Genomic DNA, 18,348 nt, shown 5'->3' on the forward strand with positions numbered 1-18,348 from the left:
GGGAGAAGGTCAGAGACCTGACCGTGTGGTGCAAGGACAACAACCTTTCCCTCAACGTGATCAAGACAAGGGAGATGATTGTGGACTACAGGAAAAGGAGGACCGAGCACGTCCCCCATCTCATCGACGGGGCTGCAGTGGAGCAGTTTGAAAGCTTCAAGTTCCTTGGCGTCCACATCACCAACAAACTAACATGGTCCAAGCACACCAAGACAGCTGTGAAGAGGTCACATGAAAACCTATTCCCCCTCAGGAGACTGAACAGATTTGGCATGAGTCCTCAAAAGGTTCTACAGCTGCACCATCGAGAGCATCCTGACTAGTTGCATCACTGCCTGGTACGGCAAATGCTCAGCCTCCGACCGCAAGGCACTACAGAGGGTAGTGCATACGGCCCAGTACATCACTAAGGCCAAGCTTCCTGCCATCCAGGACCTCTATACCAGGCCGTGTCAGAGGAAGGCTCTAAACATTGCAAAAGTCTCCAGCCACCGTAGTCATAGACTGTTCTCTCTGCTAACGCACGGCAAGTGGTACTGGAGCGCCAAGTCTAGGTCCAAGAGGTTTCTAAACAGCTTCTACCCCCAAGCCATTGCATTGCCCCCCACCCCCCAGCTACTCTCTGTTATTATCTATGCATAGCCACTTTAATAACTCAACCTACATGTACATAATTACCTCGACACCGGTGCCCCCGCACATAGACTCTGTACTGGTACCCCCTGTACATAGCCCAACTATTGTTATTTACTTCTGCTCTTTAATTATTCATTTTTCTTATCTCTTACTTTTTGGGGGCATTTTCTTAAAACTGTAGTGTTGGTTAAGGGATTGTAAGTAAGCATTTCACTGTTGTATTCGACGCATGTGTTTTGATTTGATTGTCAAACAAATCACTTCAAAAACTAGATTACCTATGCACATTCATCCAAAATAATTACAACATCCAAACACTGTGCACTCGTCAACTTTCCATCAGTTCGCAAGTGGTTGAAACTATCTCACCGGAGAAAGCATCCGAGCGAATAAGCATTTCGCTACACCCATGACAACATCTGCAAAATATGTGTATGTGACAAATAAAATGTGATTCGAACAGTGCCCCTTTGTCTTCCTACATGTAGCTCACGTATCTGATGCAGTCGGACAAAAAAGAGAACCACATGCCAAAGTACTCAAATTTAAACGTATGGAATTGTCATTTTTTGTCAACAATCTAGTCAAAATATCCAAAGTGGTACAAAAAATGTGAACATGTTTTCATGGTTAATAAAAATTTGCAAACTTAAAATAGTAATTGCATAAGTATTCAGACCCTTTATTCATGCAAGCCTAAACAGTAGTTCAGTAGTAACATTTGGCTTAACAAGTCACAAAAGTTACATCGACTCTCTGTGTGTGAAATAATACACTGCTCAAAAAAATAAAAGGGAACACTAAAATAACATCCTAGATCTGAATGAATGAAATATTCTTATTAAATACTTTTTTCTTTACATAGTTGAATGTGCTGGACAACAAAATCACACACATTATCAATGGAAATCAAATGTATCAACCCATGGAGGTCTGGATTTGGAGTCACATTCAAAATTAAAGTGGAAAACCACACTACAGGCTGATCCAACTTTGATGTAACGTCCTTAAAACAAGTCAAAATGAGGCTCAGTAGTGTGTGTGGCCTCCACGTGCCTGTATGACCTCCCTAAAACGCCTAGGCATGCTCCTGATGAGGTGGCGGACGGTCTCCTGAGGGATCTCCTCCCAGACCTGGACTAAAGCATCCGCCAACTCCTGGACAGTCTGTGGTGCAACATCTGCATATCTGGGACATCATGTCTCGCTCCATCCACCAACGCCATGTTGGTGGATGGAGCGAGACATGATGTCCCAGATGTGCTCAATTGGATTCAGGTCTGGGGAACGGGCGGGCCAGTCCATAGCATCAATGCCTTCCTCTTGCAGGAACTGCTGACACACTCCAGCCATATGAGGTCTAGCATTGTCTTGCATTAGGAGGAACCCAGGGCCAACCGCACCAGCATATGGTCTCACAAGGGGTCTGAGGATCTCATCTCGGTACCTAATGGCAGTCAGGCTACCTCTGGCGAGCACATGGAGGGCTGTGCGGCCCCCCAAAGAAATGCCACCCCACACCATGACTGACCCACCACCAAACCGGTCATGCTGGAGGATGTTGCAGGCAGCAGAACGTTCTCCATGGCGTCTCCAGACTCTGTCACGTCTGTCACGTGCTCAGTGTGAACCTGCTTTCATCTGTGAAGAGCACAGGGCGCCAGTGGCGAATTTGCCAATCTTGGTGTTCTCTGGCAAATGCCAAACGTCCTGCATGGTGTTTCTGACCGTTTGAGCAGACACGCACATTTGTGGCCTGCTGGAGGTCATTTTGCGGGGCTCTGGCAGTGCTCCTCCTGCTTCTCCTTGCACAAAGGCGGAGGTAGCGGTCCTGTTGCTGGGTTGTTGCCCTCCTACGGCCTCCTCCACATCTCCTGATGTACTGGCCTATCTCCTGGTAGCGCCTCCATGCTCTGGACACTCTGCTGACAGACACAGCAAACCTTCTTGCCATAGCTCGCATTGATGTGCAATTCTGGATGAGCTGCACTACCTGAGCCATTTGTGTGGGTTGTAGACTCCGTCTCATGCTACCACTAGAGTGAAAGCACCGCCAGCATTCAAAAGTGACCAAAACATCAGCCAGGAAGCATAGGAACCGAGAAGTGGCCTGGTCACCACCTGCAGAACCACTCCTTTATTGGGGGTGTCTTGCTAAATGCCTATAATTTCCAGCTGTTGTCTATACAACAGCATGGGACATTTATTGTCAATCAGTGTTGCTTCCTAAGTGGACAGTTTGATTTCACAGAAGTGTGATTGACTTGGAGTTACATTGTGTTGTTTAAGTGTTCCCTTTATTTTTTTGAGCAGTGTATATTTTTTATGACTACCCTTCCTCTACATAGAACATCTATAAGGTCCCTCAATCAAGTATTGAATTTCAAGCACAGATTCAACTACAAAGACAAAGGAGATTTTCGAAAGCCTCATAAAGAAGGGCAGTGATTGGTCGATGCGTAACAATAAATCAGACACTGAATATCTCTCTAACCATGGTGTTGTAAATAATTATGCTGTGGATTATGTATTAAATACCCCCTAGAGTCTAATGACCCGGGGCTGGTTTTCAACAGAGCTAACATATAGAATTGTATTAAGATGGTCATACCAAGGATCATCTAGCTATTTGATTTCAAATAGTCTGTAGTTTTGAAAAAATATATACAAAAATGATTTGATTAAACATTCGGCCTTAGTGCTATTAGCCCACATAAATCCATGTAATAACAGATACATTGAAAAACAGAAACAAAATGTAATGAATCAAAAGGAATTAAGTGTCTGTCCTATATCAGAGATACACCGAGTATACAAAACATTAAGAACACCTGCTCTTTCCATGACATAGATGGACCAGGTGAATCCAGGTGAAAGCTATGATCCTTTATTGATGTCACTTATTAAATCCAATTCAAATCAATCAGTGTAGATGAAGAGGAGGAGACGGGTTAAAGAAGGATGTTTAAGCCTTGGAGTGTGTGTATGCCATTCAGAGAGTGAATAGGCAAGACAAAAGATGTGTCTTGTGACACTGGTGGGGTTGTCGAGCAAAAGGGAGCACACCATTGTGTTCATGAGAGTTCCGACTTCCTATAGAAGGGTATAGAGTGCAGCCCAAAACGTCCCGGATGCTACAGATGTTTTCGTGAGAAGACCGATTTTCGAGATGTCTCCTGGTCAAATCTAATTTTAAATAATTTGTCACATACACATGGTTAGCAGATGTTAATGCGAGTGTAGCGAAATGATTGACAAATGGTCTGACAAACATCGCTGTAGCTCAGCCACCTTCCACCACGGATGTAGAAGGCCGAACATCAACAGATGCAACGGATTGAGACACAGCCACGGGCTCATACAGACGGGTTTTGTATTAATATTTTATGATGCCTCGAGCGGAGCATGAGGAGGCCTCAAGCATAGAATCTTTTATTTGCTAATTTGTTTTTTTTTTTTTTTTATGGCCAGCTCATGATGCCGCTTGATGACATGAGGCCTGAGGCAATTGCCTCTTCTGCCTAATGGTAAGTCAACCAGTGCGTATGTACGTGTGCGCGTGTCCCTCTAAATCATACTTCTGTGAGCGGTTTGCACTTCCTTAACATGCAGCACGCAGCTCAGTTGGATCAGAGAGTCGTTGGTACACAACGAGTTGTCCAGCTGAGGGCGTGAAGCGGTGCTGATACATACACACGCAGGGGGCTTCAATGGGAAACAGCTCCACAAATACTTGTAATTACCGTCACGGCCCTAGATATGTGGCTGGCTGCTCACTGAATGACTGGCCCCTGAGAGCAATTGTCCTCACTCTCTCGCTCAGACGGCCGTGACTAGTGGGTAAAGAGCGATAGGTAGTCTAGCGCTTAGAGCATTGGGACGGTAAACGAAAGGTTGCTGGTTCGAATACCTGACAAGGTTAAAAAAAAATCTGCCGTTGTGCCTTGTAGCACTTACCCCTAATTTACCCAAGGTTGCCATACTAATATGGATGACCCAGTAAAACAACAAATGTCACTGCACCTATCAGGTGTGTGTGACAATAAAACAAAGTGTGGAGAGAAATGCATCCCAAATGGCACCCTACACCCTATCTCCACTGGTTAAATGTAGTGCACTATATTAGGGAATAGGGTGCCATCTTGGGGACAGCCATACTGCAAAGTAATCAAACCCCTTGACTTTTTCCACATTTTGTTACGTTACAGCCTTGTTCTAACCCACAAATGCTGATGCTTCAGATACTCGACTACTCTAAAGAAGGCCAGTTTTATTGCTTCTTTAATCAGAACAACAGTTTTCAGCTGTGCTAACATAATTGAAAAAGGCTTTTCTAATGATCAATTAGCCTTTTAAAATTATAAACTTGGATTATCTAACACAATGTGCCATTGGAACAGGAGTGATGGTTGCTGATAATGGGCCTCTGTAAACCTATGTAGATATTCCTTTAAAAGTCTGCCGTTTCCAGCTACAAAAGTCATTTACAACATTAACAATGTCCATACTGTATTTCTGATCCATTTTAAAATATCAAATTGACAACAAAAAAAATGTGCTTTTCTTAAAAACAAGGACATTTAAGTGACCCCAAACTTATGAGAGATAAATAGAGAGCTTAGATAGAGCTACATAGAAAGCTAGATATATATTAGATAGAGATACATAGAGATATAGATAGACATATATATATATATATAATATATATATATATATATATATATGCACATATACATACACACACACACAGTGCCTTGCGAAAGTATTCGGCCCCCTTGAACTTTGCGACCTTTTGCCAGATTTCAGGCTTCAAACATAAAGATATAAAACTGTATTTTTTTGTGAAGAATCAACAACAAGTGGGACACAATCATGAAGTGGAACGACATTTATTGGATATTTCAAACTTGTTTAACAAATCAAAAACTGAAAAATTGGGCGTGCAAAATTATTCAGCCCCCTTAAGTTAATACTTTGTAGCGCCACCTTTTGCTGCGATTACAGCTGTAAGTCGCTTGGGGTATGTCTATCAGTTTTGCACATCAAGAGACTGACATTTTTTCCCCATTCCTCCTTGCAAAACAGATCGAGCTCAGTGAGGTTGGATGGAGAGCATTTGTGAACAGCAGTTTTCAGTTCTTTCCACAGATTCTCGATTGGATTCAGGTCTGGACTTTGACTTGGCCATTCTAACACCTGGATATGTTTATTATTGAACCATTCCATTGTAGATTTTGCTTTATGTTTTGGATCATTGTCTTGTTGGAAGACAAATCTCCGTCCCAGTCTCAGGTCTTTTGCAGACTCCATCAGGTTTTCTTCCAGAATGGTCTTGTATTTGGCTCCATCCATCTTCCCATCAATTTTAACCATCTTCCCTGTCCCTGCTGAAGAAAAGCAGGCCCAAACCATGATGCTGCCACCACCATGTTTGACAGTGGGGATGGTGTGTTCAGCTGTGTTGCTTTTACGCCAAACATAACGTTTTGCATTGTTGCCAAAAAGTTCAATTTTGGTTTCATCTGACCAGAGCACCTTCTTCCACATGTTTGGTGTGTCTCCCAGGTGGCTTGTGGCAAACTTTAAACGACACTTTTTATGGATATCTTTAAGAAATGGCTTTCTTCTTGCCACTCTTCCATAAAGGCCAGATTTGTGCAATACACGACTGATTGTTGTCCTATGGACAGAGTCTCCCACCTCAGCTGTAGATCTCTGCAGTTCATCCAGAGTGATCATGGGCCTCTTGGCTGCATCTCTGATCAGTCTTCTCCTTGTATGAGCTGAAAGTTTAGAGGGACGGCCAGGTCTTGGTAGATTTGCAGTGGTCTGATACTCCTTCCATTTCAATATTAATCGCTTGCACAGTGCTCCTTGGGATGTTTAAAGCTTGGGAAATCTTTCTGTATCCAAATCCGGCTTTAAACTTCTTCACAACAGTATCTCGGACCTGCCTGGTGTGTTCCTTGTTCTTCATGATGCTCTCTGCGCTTTTAACGGACCTCTGAGACTATCACAGTGCAGGTGCATTTATACGGAGACTTGATTACACACAGGTGGATTGTATTTATCATCATTAGTCATTTAGGTCAACATTGGATCATTCAGAGATCCTCACTAAACTTCTGGAGAGAGTTTGCTGCACTGAAAGTAAAGGGGCTGAATAATTTTGCACGCCCAATTTTTCAGTTTTTGATTTGTTAAAAAAGTTTGAAATATCCAATAAATGTCGTTCCATTTCATGATTGTGTCCCACTTGTTGATTCTTCACAAAAAAATAAAGATATAAAACTGTATGTTTGAAGCCTGAAATCTGGCAAAAGGTCGCAAAGTTCAAGGGGGCCGAATACTTTCGCAAGGCACTGTATATAGATGGATAGAGAGATATAGATAGAGAGCTAGATATATAGATGGAGATAGATACATATAGAGAGATATATAGATATAGAGACAGAAATAGGTAGAGATGTATAGATAGAGATAAAAAGCTAGCTAGAGATATTGATATATAGATGGAGAGATATAGATAGAACTATATAGAGAGATATGTAGATATAGAGCAAGAAATATATTATATATATAGAGAGATGTAGATACATATAGATAGAGAGCTAGATAGAGATAGATACATAGAGAGATATATAGGTAGAGATAAAGAGAGATAGAGATATATATACATATAGATAGAGAGCTATATAGATGGATATATAGGGAGAGAGAGCTAGATAGAGCTATATAGATAGAGATATAGATATATAGAGAGAGATATAGATATATACAGTGGGGCAAAAAATGATTTAGTCAGCCACCAATTGTGCAAGTTCTCCCACTTAAAAAGATGAGAGGCCTGTAATTTTCATCATAGGTACACTTCAACTATGACAGACAAAATGAGAAAAAAAATCCAGAAAATCACATTGTAGGATTTTTAATTTATTTATTTGCAAATTATGGTGGAAAATAAGTATTTGGTCACCTACAAACATGCAAGATTTCTGGCTCTCTCACAGACCTGTAACTTCTTCTTTAAGAGGCTCCTCTGTCCTCCACTCGTTACCTGTATTAATGGCACCTGTTTGAACTTGTTATCAGTATAAAAGACACCTATCCACAACCTCAAACAGTCACACTCCAAACTCCACTATGGCCAAGACCAAAGAGCTGTCAAAGGACACCAGAAACAAAATTGTAGACCTGCACCAGGCTGGGAAGACTGAATCTGCAATAGGTAAGCAGCTTGGTTTGAAGAAATCAACTGTGGGAGAAATTATTAGGAAATGGAAGACATACAAGACCACTGATAATCTCCCTTGATCTGGGGCTCCACGCAAGATCTCACCCCTTGGGGTCAAAATGATCACAAGAACGGTGAGCAAAAATCCCAGAACCACATGGGGGGACCTAGTGAATGACCTGCAGAGAGCTGGGACAAAAGTAACAAAGCCTACCATCAGTAACACACTACGCCGCCAGGGACTCAAATCCTGCAGTGCCAGACCTATCCCCCTGCTTAAGCCAGTACATGTCCAGGCCCGTCTGAAGTTTGCTAGAGAGCATTTGGATGATCCAGAAGAAGATTGGGAGAATGTCATATGGTCAGATGAAACCAAAATATAACTTTTTGGTAAAAACTCAACTCGTCGTGTTTGGAGGACAAAGAATGCTGAGTTGCATCCAAAGAACACCATACCTACTGTGAAGCATGGGGGTGGAAACATCATGCTTTGGGGCTGTTTTTTTGCAAAGTGACCAGGACAACTGATCTGTGTAAAGGAAAGAATGAATGAGATTTTGAGTGAAAACCTCCTTCCATCAGCAAGGGCACTGAAGATGAAACGTGGCTGGGTCTTTCAGCATGACAATGATCCCAAACACACCGCCCGGGCAACAAAGGAGTGGCTTCGTAAGAAGCATTTCAAGGTCCTGGAGTGGCCTAGCCAGTCTCCAGATCTCAACCCCATAGAAAATCTTTGGAGGGAGTTGAAAGTCTGTGTTGCCCGGCAACAGTCCCAAAACATCACTGCTCTAGAGGAGATCTGCATGGAGGAATGTGCCAAAATACCAGCAACAGTGTGTGAAAACCTTGTGAAGACTTACAGAAAACATTTGACCTCTGTTATATACCCTTTGTTGGCAATGACAAAGTATTGAGATAAACTTTTGTTATTGACCAAATACTTATTTTCCACCATAATTTGCAAATAAATTCATTAAAAATCCTACAATGTGATTTTCTGGATTTTTTTTCTCATTTTGTCTGTCATAGTTGAAGTGTACCTATGATGAAAATTACAGGCCTCTCTCATCTATTTAAGTGGGAGAACTTGCACAATTGGTGGCTGACAATTCTTTTTTGCCCCACTGTGTGTGTGTGTGTGTGTGTGTGTGTGTGTGTGATATATATATAGATATATATAGATATAGATATAGATATATATATATGAGATAGAGACAGAGAGCTAGATAGATATATAGTGATATAGATGAGATAAAGATACATAGAGATAGAGAGAGATATATAGATGGAGATAGAGATATAGATACATAGAGATATATAGAGAGAGATATAGATATATAGAGATATGCATAATGGAAGAGAGGAGTGTATTTTCATATCTTCACTCCCTGGATTTTGGGTCACTAATGAGAAGCCATTGGTTGTCTCTGTCTGCAGCCAGCAGGGATGTGGTGCCTTTGCTATACAAGGTTAAATGTGCTTTATAAGACAGGCATGAAAACCAATGGCCTGTAAAATCAGCTCTGCTGCCCACTGAGTGAAATAAATAATGTTGCTGTATGTAGGTTGTGGGGCGCCATGAACAGAGTTAAAGCAAAAAATATTGGCCTATTGCCATGCTACATTTGGCAGCAGTCCGCTCACTGAATATGGGAGACTGACCATAGAAAGAGTTGTAGATACTGTCCTTTTTAAAGAGAAATCCAGATATTTATCATGTTACACTTGAGCACAACTACATGAAAAAAGGCAAGGTTTCCATCCTGATCTCTCCAGACATAATGTAGTTCACGACAGATGGCTCCAATCAGTCCAATCACAAGTGAGTGGTCCTGTCCCACCAGTCCAACTGGACCTGAGAACACAGCAGAGCTGACAACTGTAGTCATAAAACAAACAAAACACCAATCTGCACTTATTCTTCCTGCCTACCTCGGCCCCGCCTCCACAATTTCTTATTCATCGCTCTAGGTAAGAGGAATTCTCTTCACCAAACAGGGAGATTTATTTGATTCTTTCTCCTAGGAATAGTGATGTTTAATGTCCTGTTGGAGAGGGGCAGAGTATGTATCCAAAACAAATGAAAAGAATGACTGACCAACTTTAACTGTATGTCTGCAGTATGTGTGTTGGAGAGGGCCAGAAAGAGTAGTGGTGAGTCACCTGTGAGGGTAATGAATCTCAGAGGATCCGTGTTGATTGCCACACAAAGCCAGCTCTGAAAAAGGGGGAAGGGGGACAAACTTGACACTTCTCTCCCTGCTTCCGTCATCCCATGGGGTCATTGTTTTCCCCCTACCAGCGGTAGACCATTGCTCTGTCTCTTAAGCTACATAGCCAACTCCAATAGGTCTTCCTCGTTTGCTCCTCCCTCACCCCCTCCATTTAATTCCTTACCAGCGGTACACATCCACTCTGTCTCCTAAACTACTTAGCCAACTCCTCTGGGCCTCACTTCACCTCCTCTCCTTTTCCCACCACAAGTCAATACTTCAGCCTTGTTGTCAGCACCTCTGATTGAATGCTCGATAAACTCCCTCTGAGTGACATTATGTAATGATGAAAAACAGGGTTCACAGGAGGTCAGAGTTCCAAAGAAACAGAACTGACAAAACAGGAAACACAGCATTGCAAACAAGACAAACTTAGTTCAGTTTGTAGATTTTAGTCCTTGCCAGAGAATAACCTCATATAGGAAAAGCATGCTGGTGCTTCATGGGGAGGAAGTGTTGGCGTCACCCAAGAATGTTCCCTATAATCTGGCACCCCTACAGTCACTCATTATTCAGGAACCCTCTGTTAATTGTACATGTTTAATTAGAACAACACTGCAGCTAAGCATGCCTCACTGGATCAGAACAACACTGCAGCTAAGCATGCCTCACTGGATCAGAACACTGCAGCTAAGCATGCCTCACTGGATCAGAACACTGCAGCTAAGCATTCCTCACTGGATCAGAACACTGCAGCTAAGCATGCCTCGCTGGATCAGAACACTGCAGCTAAGCATTCCTCACTGGATCAGAACACTGCAGCTAAGCATTCCTCGCTGGATCAGAACACTGCAGCTAAGCATTCCTCGCTGGATCAGAACACTGCAGCTAAGCCTTCCTCGCTGGATCAGAACACTGCAGCTAAGCATTCCTCACTGGATCAGAACACTGCAGCTAAGCATTCCTCGCTGGATCAGAACACTGCAGCTAAGCATTCCTCACTGGATCAGAACACTGCAGCTAAGCATTCCTCACTGGATCAGAACACTGCAGCTAAGCATGTCTCACTGGATCAGAACACTGCAGCTAAGCATGCCTCACTGGATCAGAACACTGCAGCTAAGCATGTCTCACTGGATCAGAACACTGCAGCTAAGCATGTCTCACTGGATCAGAACACTGCAGCTAAGCATGTCTCACTGGATCAGAACACTGCAGCTAAGCATGTCTCACTGGATCAGAACACTGCAGCTAAGCATGTCTCACTGGATCAGAACACTGCAGCTAAGCATGTCTCACTGGATCAGAACACTGCAGCTAAGCATGTCTCACTGGATCAGAACACTGCAGCTAAGCATGTCTCACTGGATCAGAACACTGCAGCTAAGCATGTCTCACTGGATCAGAACACTGCAGCTAAGCATGTCTCACTGGATCAGAACACTGCAGCTAAGCATGCCTCACTGGATCAGAACACTGCAGCTAAGCATGTCTCACTGGATCAGAACACTGCAGCTAAGCATGCCTCACTGGATCAGAACACTGCAGCTAAGCATGCCTCACTGGATCAACCAGCAGGGATAACACAACTATAAAAACATACTGCTAAATGTATTGTGTTTTGTAAGAGAGTGAAATTACACCCTCATTTAAGCCATTTAAAAAAAAGAAGCTTAATTAGACAACAGGGAAATAGAGAGACTGAGACAAGCTATGTAAATGCTCTTTGAGCTTGTTTTAAATATTATTTTCTTGTGATTTTTAGCCAGGGCTCTTGGTGTACAGTAGTGTGGACCGCATTTTGCACAAAGGGTTGTGTATTGATTGAGATTCTGTTATGAACAAAACAAAATGGAGGAATGTTTTAGCATGACAAGCTCCCATTTCTATACTCAGTTTTGAGATAAAAATAAAATAAAAAATGAATAAGAGTTCCCTCATTTAAAAGTCAGAGCTGCTGTATCGTATGGGTCCTAACACACAGTGGCCTTCTGCAGTTATGACTCAGACTCCCACAGTTAAACACCACAGACCATTACAGTACTATGCGAAGCATCCACAATTGCCGGGTTTATCCGGGAAACAAATCATATTAATCATATAATATTGAATGATGTGAACTATCATTTGAAAATGATTATCATCCCAGTTAGGTAGGTCAAAATATTCCATCTGTTTTAACAGAAGGCTAGACAGCCCAAAAACCTAGCTTTTTAATAGGCAAAGTGAACGATAGCCTATTCTTAGACAGAAATAGTTAAATAGTTATGAGGAGCCATGTCTTGGTCCTGTGAGTCGGTGTGTGTACAGGAAATATAGAGAGGCTCCACGTGGATCGTGCTGATGGAGAGCGGAAAACTAGGGAGCAAAGTGAAGCGTGTGCACAGACAGCAACACCCCTCATCAGACCTTAGCACAGCAGGCTGGTTAAGAGAAGTGTAAAATACATTTCTCAGCAGGAGGGAGCTTTGCATGATTCATTAAAACCGATAATTAACTTGTGTGGATGGGTCCGTTTTGAGCACCTCCAACTTGCTGGAAAGTCTAAATGTCATATTGACATGACATTTTTAAAAGCCACTTAGACCTTTCATGTCTGGAGCGTCCTCATTTCACGAAATTATTTGAAAATGCCCTTAGGATATGTCATAATTGGGATTCATGGACGACGACTTTCCAGATACACACAAGTCAACCCTCCGGCTCAGACAAGCACGTTTATTAGTTACGATGAATATTATTTTTCATGGTTTTCTAAAATGATTGAATATATGAACCTCTAAAAATATTAACATGATATAATAATATTTATATTACTAATGAATCAATGCTTTGACATGATGAAAAGGATGGTCATTATTTTAATGTCAATACTTTATCATCTTTCTAGTTTCTATCGAATAATGTTATGGTCATCATTCATTAATGAATGATAAACCATCATGCCCAGGCATCATTTGTAGAAATTGAATTAAAGAAAGCCTCGAGCGGCATCAAGGATAGCGGTGCGCTGCGCGTCTCTCCAAAACTTACCTACAACCAGCCACAGGAGCACCTGTTTCGAAAACACTGGTGTGGTATCCGATGTCATGGTCTTCTTTAAAAACGACTATCCAATGCAAGAAGTTGGAGAAGCGTTAAGATGAAACAGACGATAAAAGCGTCACAATTCTCCTCCCTAATGTATCCACTAAGAGACGACCCTGTCACAGAATCACAGAGTTGTAATCCATAAGCATTCGACTCGTTCCTCTCAACCAACTATAAAGGCAGCTCAACTGTCGTCACCGTCACTATCACCTTGCGCAAAAACTCGGAAGAGATACACTTGGTTCGGGTCGTCGGGAGTTTTGCTTTCGGAGTAACCTATCCCGCCAGCTTTCTTTACGAAATAGATTCGCTATCATTTAAATAAATATGCAACCAACATCGAGTCTTGACAATTCAACAAATGGTAAGTTCCATTAGAGTCCAAAAACATTGCGTACACTACGAGGACATACTTGGCAACTCCAACCAACCATGCGCAAGCGAAACATACTGAGCCAGAGTAGAGCCGCCAGTGAACTGCTGGGTCTCGAGCGTGCGTTCTCTTGACTGACACCAACAGAGAGTCCGTGAGAGAGCCAAGGGGCCATAACCAGAATGTAAACCAGGGTTCCCCAACACGACGCAGGTGATTTGATTTTACGCCCCACGTTCTGAGCAAAACAAATATATTATAAAACATTTTTGGGGACAAAAAAACACCAGCAAATCAGCTCAAATTAATTTTGGAAATCTGTTCCAAAGTATTCCCAAGCATACAAATGTCAGCAAGGTTTAAAATTATTAGGTTTTAGGCAAATGTATATGTTTGGGCTTCTTGGGGTCAATTTGCAGTCTATCAATTATTTCAAAATATGTTCCGGCCCCCTGAAATCGGTACGCAGCTGTATCTAGTCGATTGTCCCCGATGTGGGTAAACTATTCTGGGGCTAATGCCGCGTCCAAAGCAACTGGGAAATCTCGACTTCCTACTTCAGTGTGTTCAAAACACGTCTGGGGAAAAAAATCGATTTGATCTCGCGAACTCGGGCCTCTTTCTAGACCTCCGACTTTCCGACCTGAAGATCACTGACGTCATGATTGGACCTCGCATTATTCGAGTTCCCAGTTGTTTTGAACGCAGCAATAGGCAGAGGCCGACTTTGCTGCAGGGACTACATTACATTCAGTACTGTACATAAAACAAATTGTGACCAACTGGTGCCTGTTACACATTCAAAATTAACACTTCCTTCTGGGAAAAGTGATCAGTATCATCCTGGTGTCATTGTTGACATAATAAAAATGACTTCCATCCTAGCCTACTACACAATGTGATGTCAAAGTTCATAGGCTTCAACATATATATATTTTTTAAAGATAATACGTTTGACCTATGGGATTGGATTTAAGGGGTTAAACCAGACAGGTTGCGCAAACTTGACGATTAAGTAGTACAGTCCAAACTCACCTAATGTTGCCATCTAGTGTTAGAATATATAAACGCAGCATTACAGCTCCCGCAGTCCCAACAAACCGCTCCAGTTCCTCATTGGCATAGATTATTAATCTCTCCACCCGATAGCTGATGTGTGGTGAGCGTTCTGGCAGAAATGGTTGCTGACCATGCATCCCGCCCCACCCCAAGTGGGTGCTACACATTTGGTGGTGGAAGAGGTGAGTCTTCGAGCATCTGGAAAGGCTCTATAGGAAATCAATGAATCGATGCCGATGGACATATAATTCATGATAATACTGCATGTACAGGAAGATAAACATTTTCTCAAAGACCAGAGATCTTAAAATGGAAGAATTCACACGTTTTTTTATAATACTTTTTTTTACTTACAGAATTTACTACATTGTACAAAATTATTACTGTCATACTAGCCTACAGATCATTTAAAAAGTAATGACGTTCAATGTACATACAAGATACAAAATTGGTATGGTGACTATCTAGAGCATTTTTTTCCTCTTCACATCTACAATACACTTAAATACAGTGCGAATAACAAGGGTGCCCTTACAAAAAGAGGAATAAATTAAGGTACGAGAGCTACAGCACAAGTGCACTTACATGGTGAAGCACAATTTCAAACAGCAGAGAGAGAAAGTGGTATGTTTAAACTGAGAAAAGTTTCCTCTCAGAGCTTTAAAAAAAGACCACTCATTTTGGTCAATCACCATCTCTACAATCTCTGATGCAATTCAATAATATGACAAAGAATGTTCTTGCCAGGCAAATTAGTTTATAAACTCAGCAAAAAAAGAAACGTCCCCTTTTCAGGACTCTTTCAAAGATAATTCGTAAAAATCCAAAATAACTTCACAGATCTTCATTGTAAAGGGTTTAAACACTGTTTCCCATGCTTATTAATGAACCAAACAATTAATGAACATGCACCTGTGGAACGGTCGTTAAGACACTAACAGCTTACAGACGGTAGGCAATTAAGGTCACAGTTATGAAAACTTAGGACACTAAAGAGGCCTTTCTACTGACTCTGAAAAACACCAAAAGAAAGATGCCCAGGGTCCCTGCTCATCTGTGTGAACGTGCCTTAGGCATGCTGCGAGGCATGAGGACTGCATGAGGATTTTTGGCCAGGGCAAAAAATTGCAATGTCCTGACTGACAGCGCTACAGGGAGACAGGACGGACAGCTGATCATCCTCACAGTGGCAGACCACGTATAACAACACCTGCACAGGATCGGTACATCCGAACATCACACCTGCGGGACAAGTACAGGATGGCAACAACAACTGCCCGAGTTACACCAGGAACGCACAATCCGTCCATCAGTGCTCAGACTGTCCGCAATAGGCTGAGCGAGGCTGGTAGGCCTGTCGTAAGGCAGGTCCTCACCATACATAACCGGAAACAACATTGCCAAAGGGCACAAACCCACCGTCGCTGGACCAGACAGGACTGGCAAAAAGTGCTCTTCTCTGATGAGTTGCGGTTTGGTCTCACCAGGGGTGATGGTTGGATTCACGTTTATCATCAAAGGAATGAGCTTTACACCGAGGCCTGTACTCTGGAGCGGGATCACAGCATCATGGGACTGAGCTTGTTGTCATTGCAGGCAATCACAACACTGTGCGTTACAGAGAAGACATCCTCCTCCCTCATGTGGTACCTTTCCTGCAGGCTCATCCTGAGATGACCCTCCAGCATGACAATGCCACCAGCCATACTGCTCGTTCTGTGCGTGATTTCCTGCAAGACAGGAATGTCAGTGTTCTGCCATGGCCAGAGAAGAGCCCGGATCTCAATCCCATTGAGCACGTCTGGAACCTGTTGGATCAGAGGGTGAGGGCTAGGGCCATTCATCCCAGAAATGTCTGGAAACTTGCAGGTGCCTTGGTGGAAGAGTGGGGTAACATCTCACAGCAAGAACTGGCAAATCTGGTGCAGTCCATGAGGAGATGCACTGCAGTACTTAATGCAGCTGGTGGCCACACCAGATACTGACCGTTACTTTTGATTTTGACCCCCCTTTGTTCAGGGACACATTATTACATTTCTGTTAGTCACATGTCTGTGGAACTTGTTCAGTTTGTCTCAGGTGTTGAATCTTGTTATGTTCATACAAATATTTACACATGTTAAGTTTGCTGACAATAAATGCAGCTGACAGTGAGAGAACATTTCTTTTTTTGCTGAGTTTATATTCATGACACAGAGAGAGAACACCACATCTTCTCAGAGTGGCTATTTTAAGTTAAAAAAAACTAAACGTGATGTATTTTAAGTCTTTCCGTTGAGATGGGTGTTGTTCACAGATCACTTGTTCAAATGAACTGTATTCGAAAAGGTCTTCTGCTTTTACCTCTGCTGCACATCGTCTCGCAAATACCTACTTCTGATCTACCGCCCATCTGATATCTAAAATACATTTAATAACATCTTACGTTAGTGAATAATACAGTTGACTGACAACTTCCTACCACCAGAGATCCTGTATGTGATTGGCTTAGTGTGGAAAAGAACCAATGGAGAGCCAGTTTGTGATAGGCTGACAGAGGAAATAGGCCTATGAGTCATGTCCCCTGTCATTGATGACCACAGCCAGAAACAGTGTCAAGACTACATGATTAGATATTACCATCACACACAGACACTCCAGTCGTAAGCAGTGGACTCAGTAAGATGAAAAACTAAAGTACAGTTTAGGCCTAGATACAGTAGTAATAGTGGTAGTATTAGTAATAGTAGTGGTAGTATTTCCTTACTGTGTAAAGTTATGCGATCATAATTTAACATTCTGCTAGCTTAAGGCAGGTTGTAGCTACAGCGTTTTTATATGGATACAAAATAGGAATAACATTTTAGATGTGGCTAAATTCATGCCTGCATTCTACATATTGCTGTTGTCTCTGATAACGGAGTCTTAAATCAGATTCAGAAACGTCTAGTGAGCACCAGGTCCTAACTGAACATTGGTACTTGATTGATTCACTCTGTATGACTTTAAATAAAAAAAATAAAAAAAAAACAGGACTAAAAACCGTCAGTAGAAAGTCATTGTTTCATATCTTCTCAGAGTTCAGGTCCAGTGCTCCAATGTAATACAGTGGCTTGAGGAACAGATGTCCTCTTCCTTAGCACTTATTGCAGTCCCTTCCTGCTTTAAACATTTCTAAAAGGGAGTCTGTGCACTTTGTAGGAATGCTTATGACAAGAAGCAGTGAACCAACTGTGGTACTAAACTAAAAACACTCCTCCAAACTGGAATAGAGTGAGACGAGGAATTCCAATCTCTTGATTGCTGCTGGTTTGGGAATTGTTTGGGAACGCAGTAGGAGATACTGGTTGTCACTAGGGTAGGAACTTCCCCCAGGTTTGGGAATGCAGTAGGAGATGAATGTGCTCAGGGTAGGAAGTAGTCCCCTAGTTTGGAAACACCAGGAGTAGGAAGTATTCGTTGTGAGGAGGGTAGAAGCTAGCTCCCTCCCTGGTTCCCACTCAGAGCTCAGTGGTCAACAGACCTTTGTGCTTGGTGCCGTGCTCTTTGGGTGGCTGGGCCACAATGCTGGTGAGAGGAGAACAACTAAATAAAAATCCCAGAACACCTACTTTTCAATGTGCACAACATAAAGTACTGTATCATAGTAATATTCTAGTAGAATAGGAATATTGTATTGCTAGCCAGTATAATGTGATGCATGGGAACGTCACAACGTAATGAGAAACTGCACAAGACGGTTCACATCCATCAATCTATGG

General features: G+C 42.3%; 2 protein-coding genes across 4 annotated transcripts in view; both read right to left on the reverse strand.

Annotated features, from left to right (window-relative positions):
• ramp1 (receptor activity modifying protein 1) overlaps window positions 1-13,714 on the reverse strand; it is a 90,141-nt gene extending 76,427 nt beyond the window's left edge. Inside the window, exon 1 of the mRNA XM_021579710.2 lies at window positions 13,120-13,714. Coding sequence (XP_021435385.1) covers window positions 13,120-13,177 — 58 coding nt within the window. The 5' untranslated portion in view covers window positions 13,178-13,714. The remainder of the gene's footprint in view (window positions 1-13,119) is intronic.
• A 3,050-nt stretch (window positions 13,715-16,764) lies between these two features.
• LOC110501861 (band 4.1-like protein 5) overlaps window positions 16,765-18,348 on the reverse strand; it is a 47,895-nt gene continuing 46,311 nt past the window's right edge. For all 3 annotated transcript variants that reach the window (XM_036959295.1, XM_036959297.1, XM_036959294.1), the window contains one exon: window positions 16,765-18,154. In XM_036959295.1, the coding sequence (XP_036815190.1) occupies window positions 18,088-18,154 (67 nt within the window). In that variant the 3' untranslated portion in view covers window positions 16,765-18,087. The remainder of the gene's footprint in view (window positions 18,155-18,348) is intronic.

Source organism: Oncorhynchus mykiss, chromosome 22 (assembly GCF_013265735.2).
Source record: "Oncorhynchus mykiss isolate Arlee chromosome 22, USDA_OmykA_1.1, whole genome shotgun sequence".
Taxonomy (NCBI): Eukaryota; Metazoa; Chordata; class Actinopteri; order Salmoniformes; family Salmonidae; genus Oncorhynchus; species Oncorhynchus mykiss.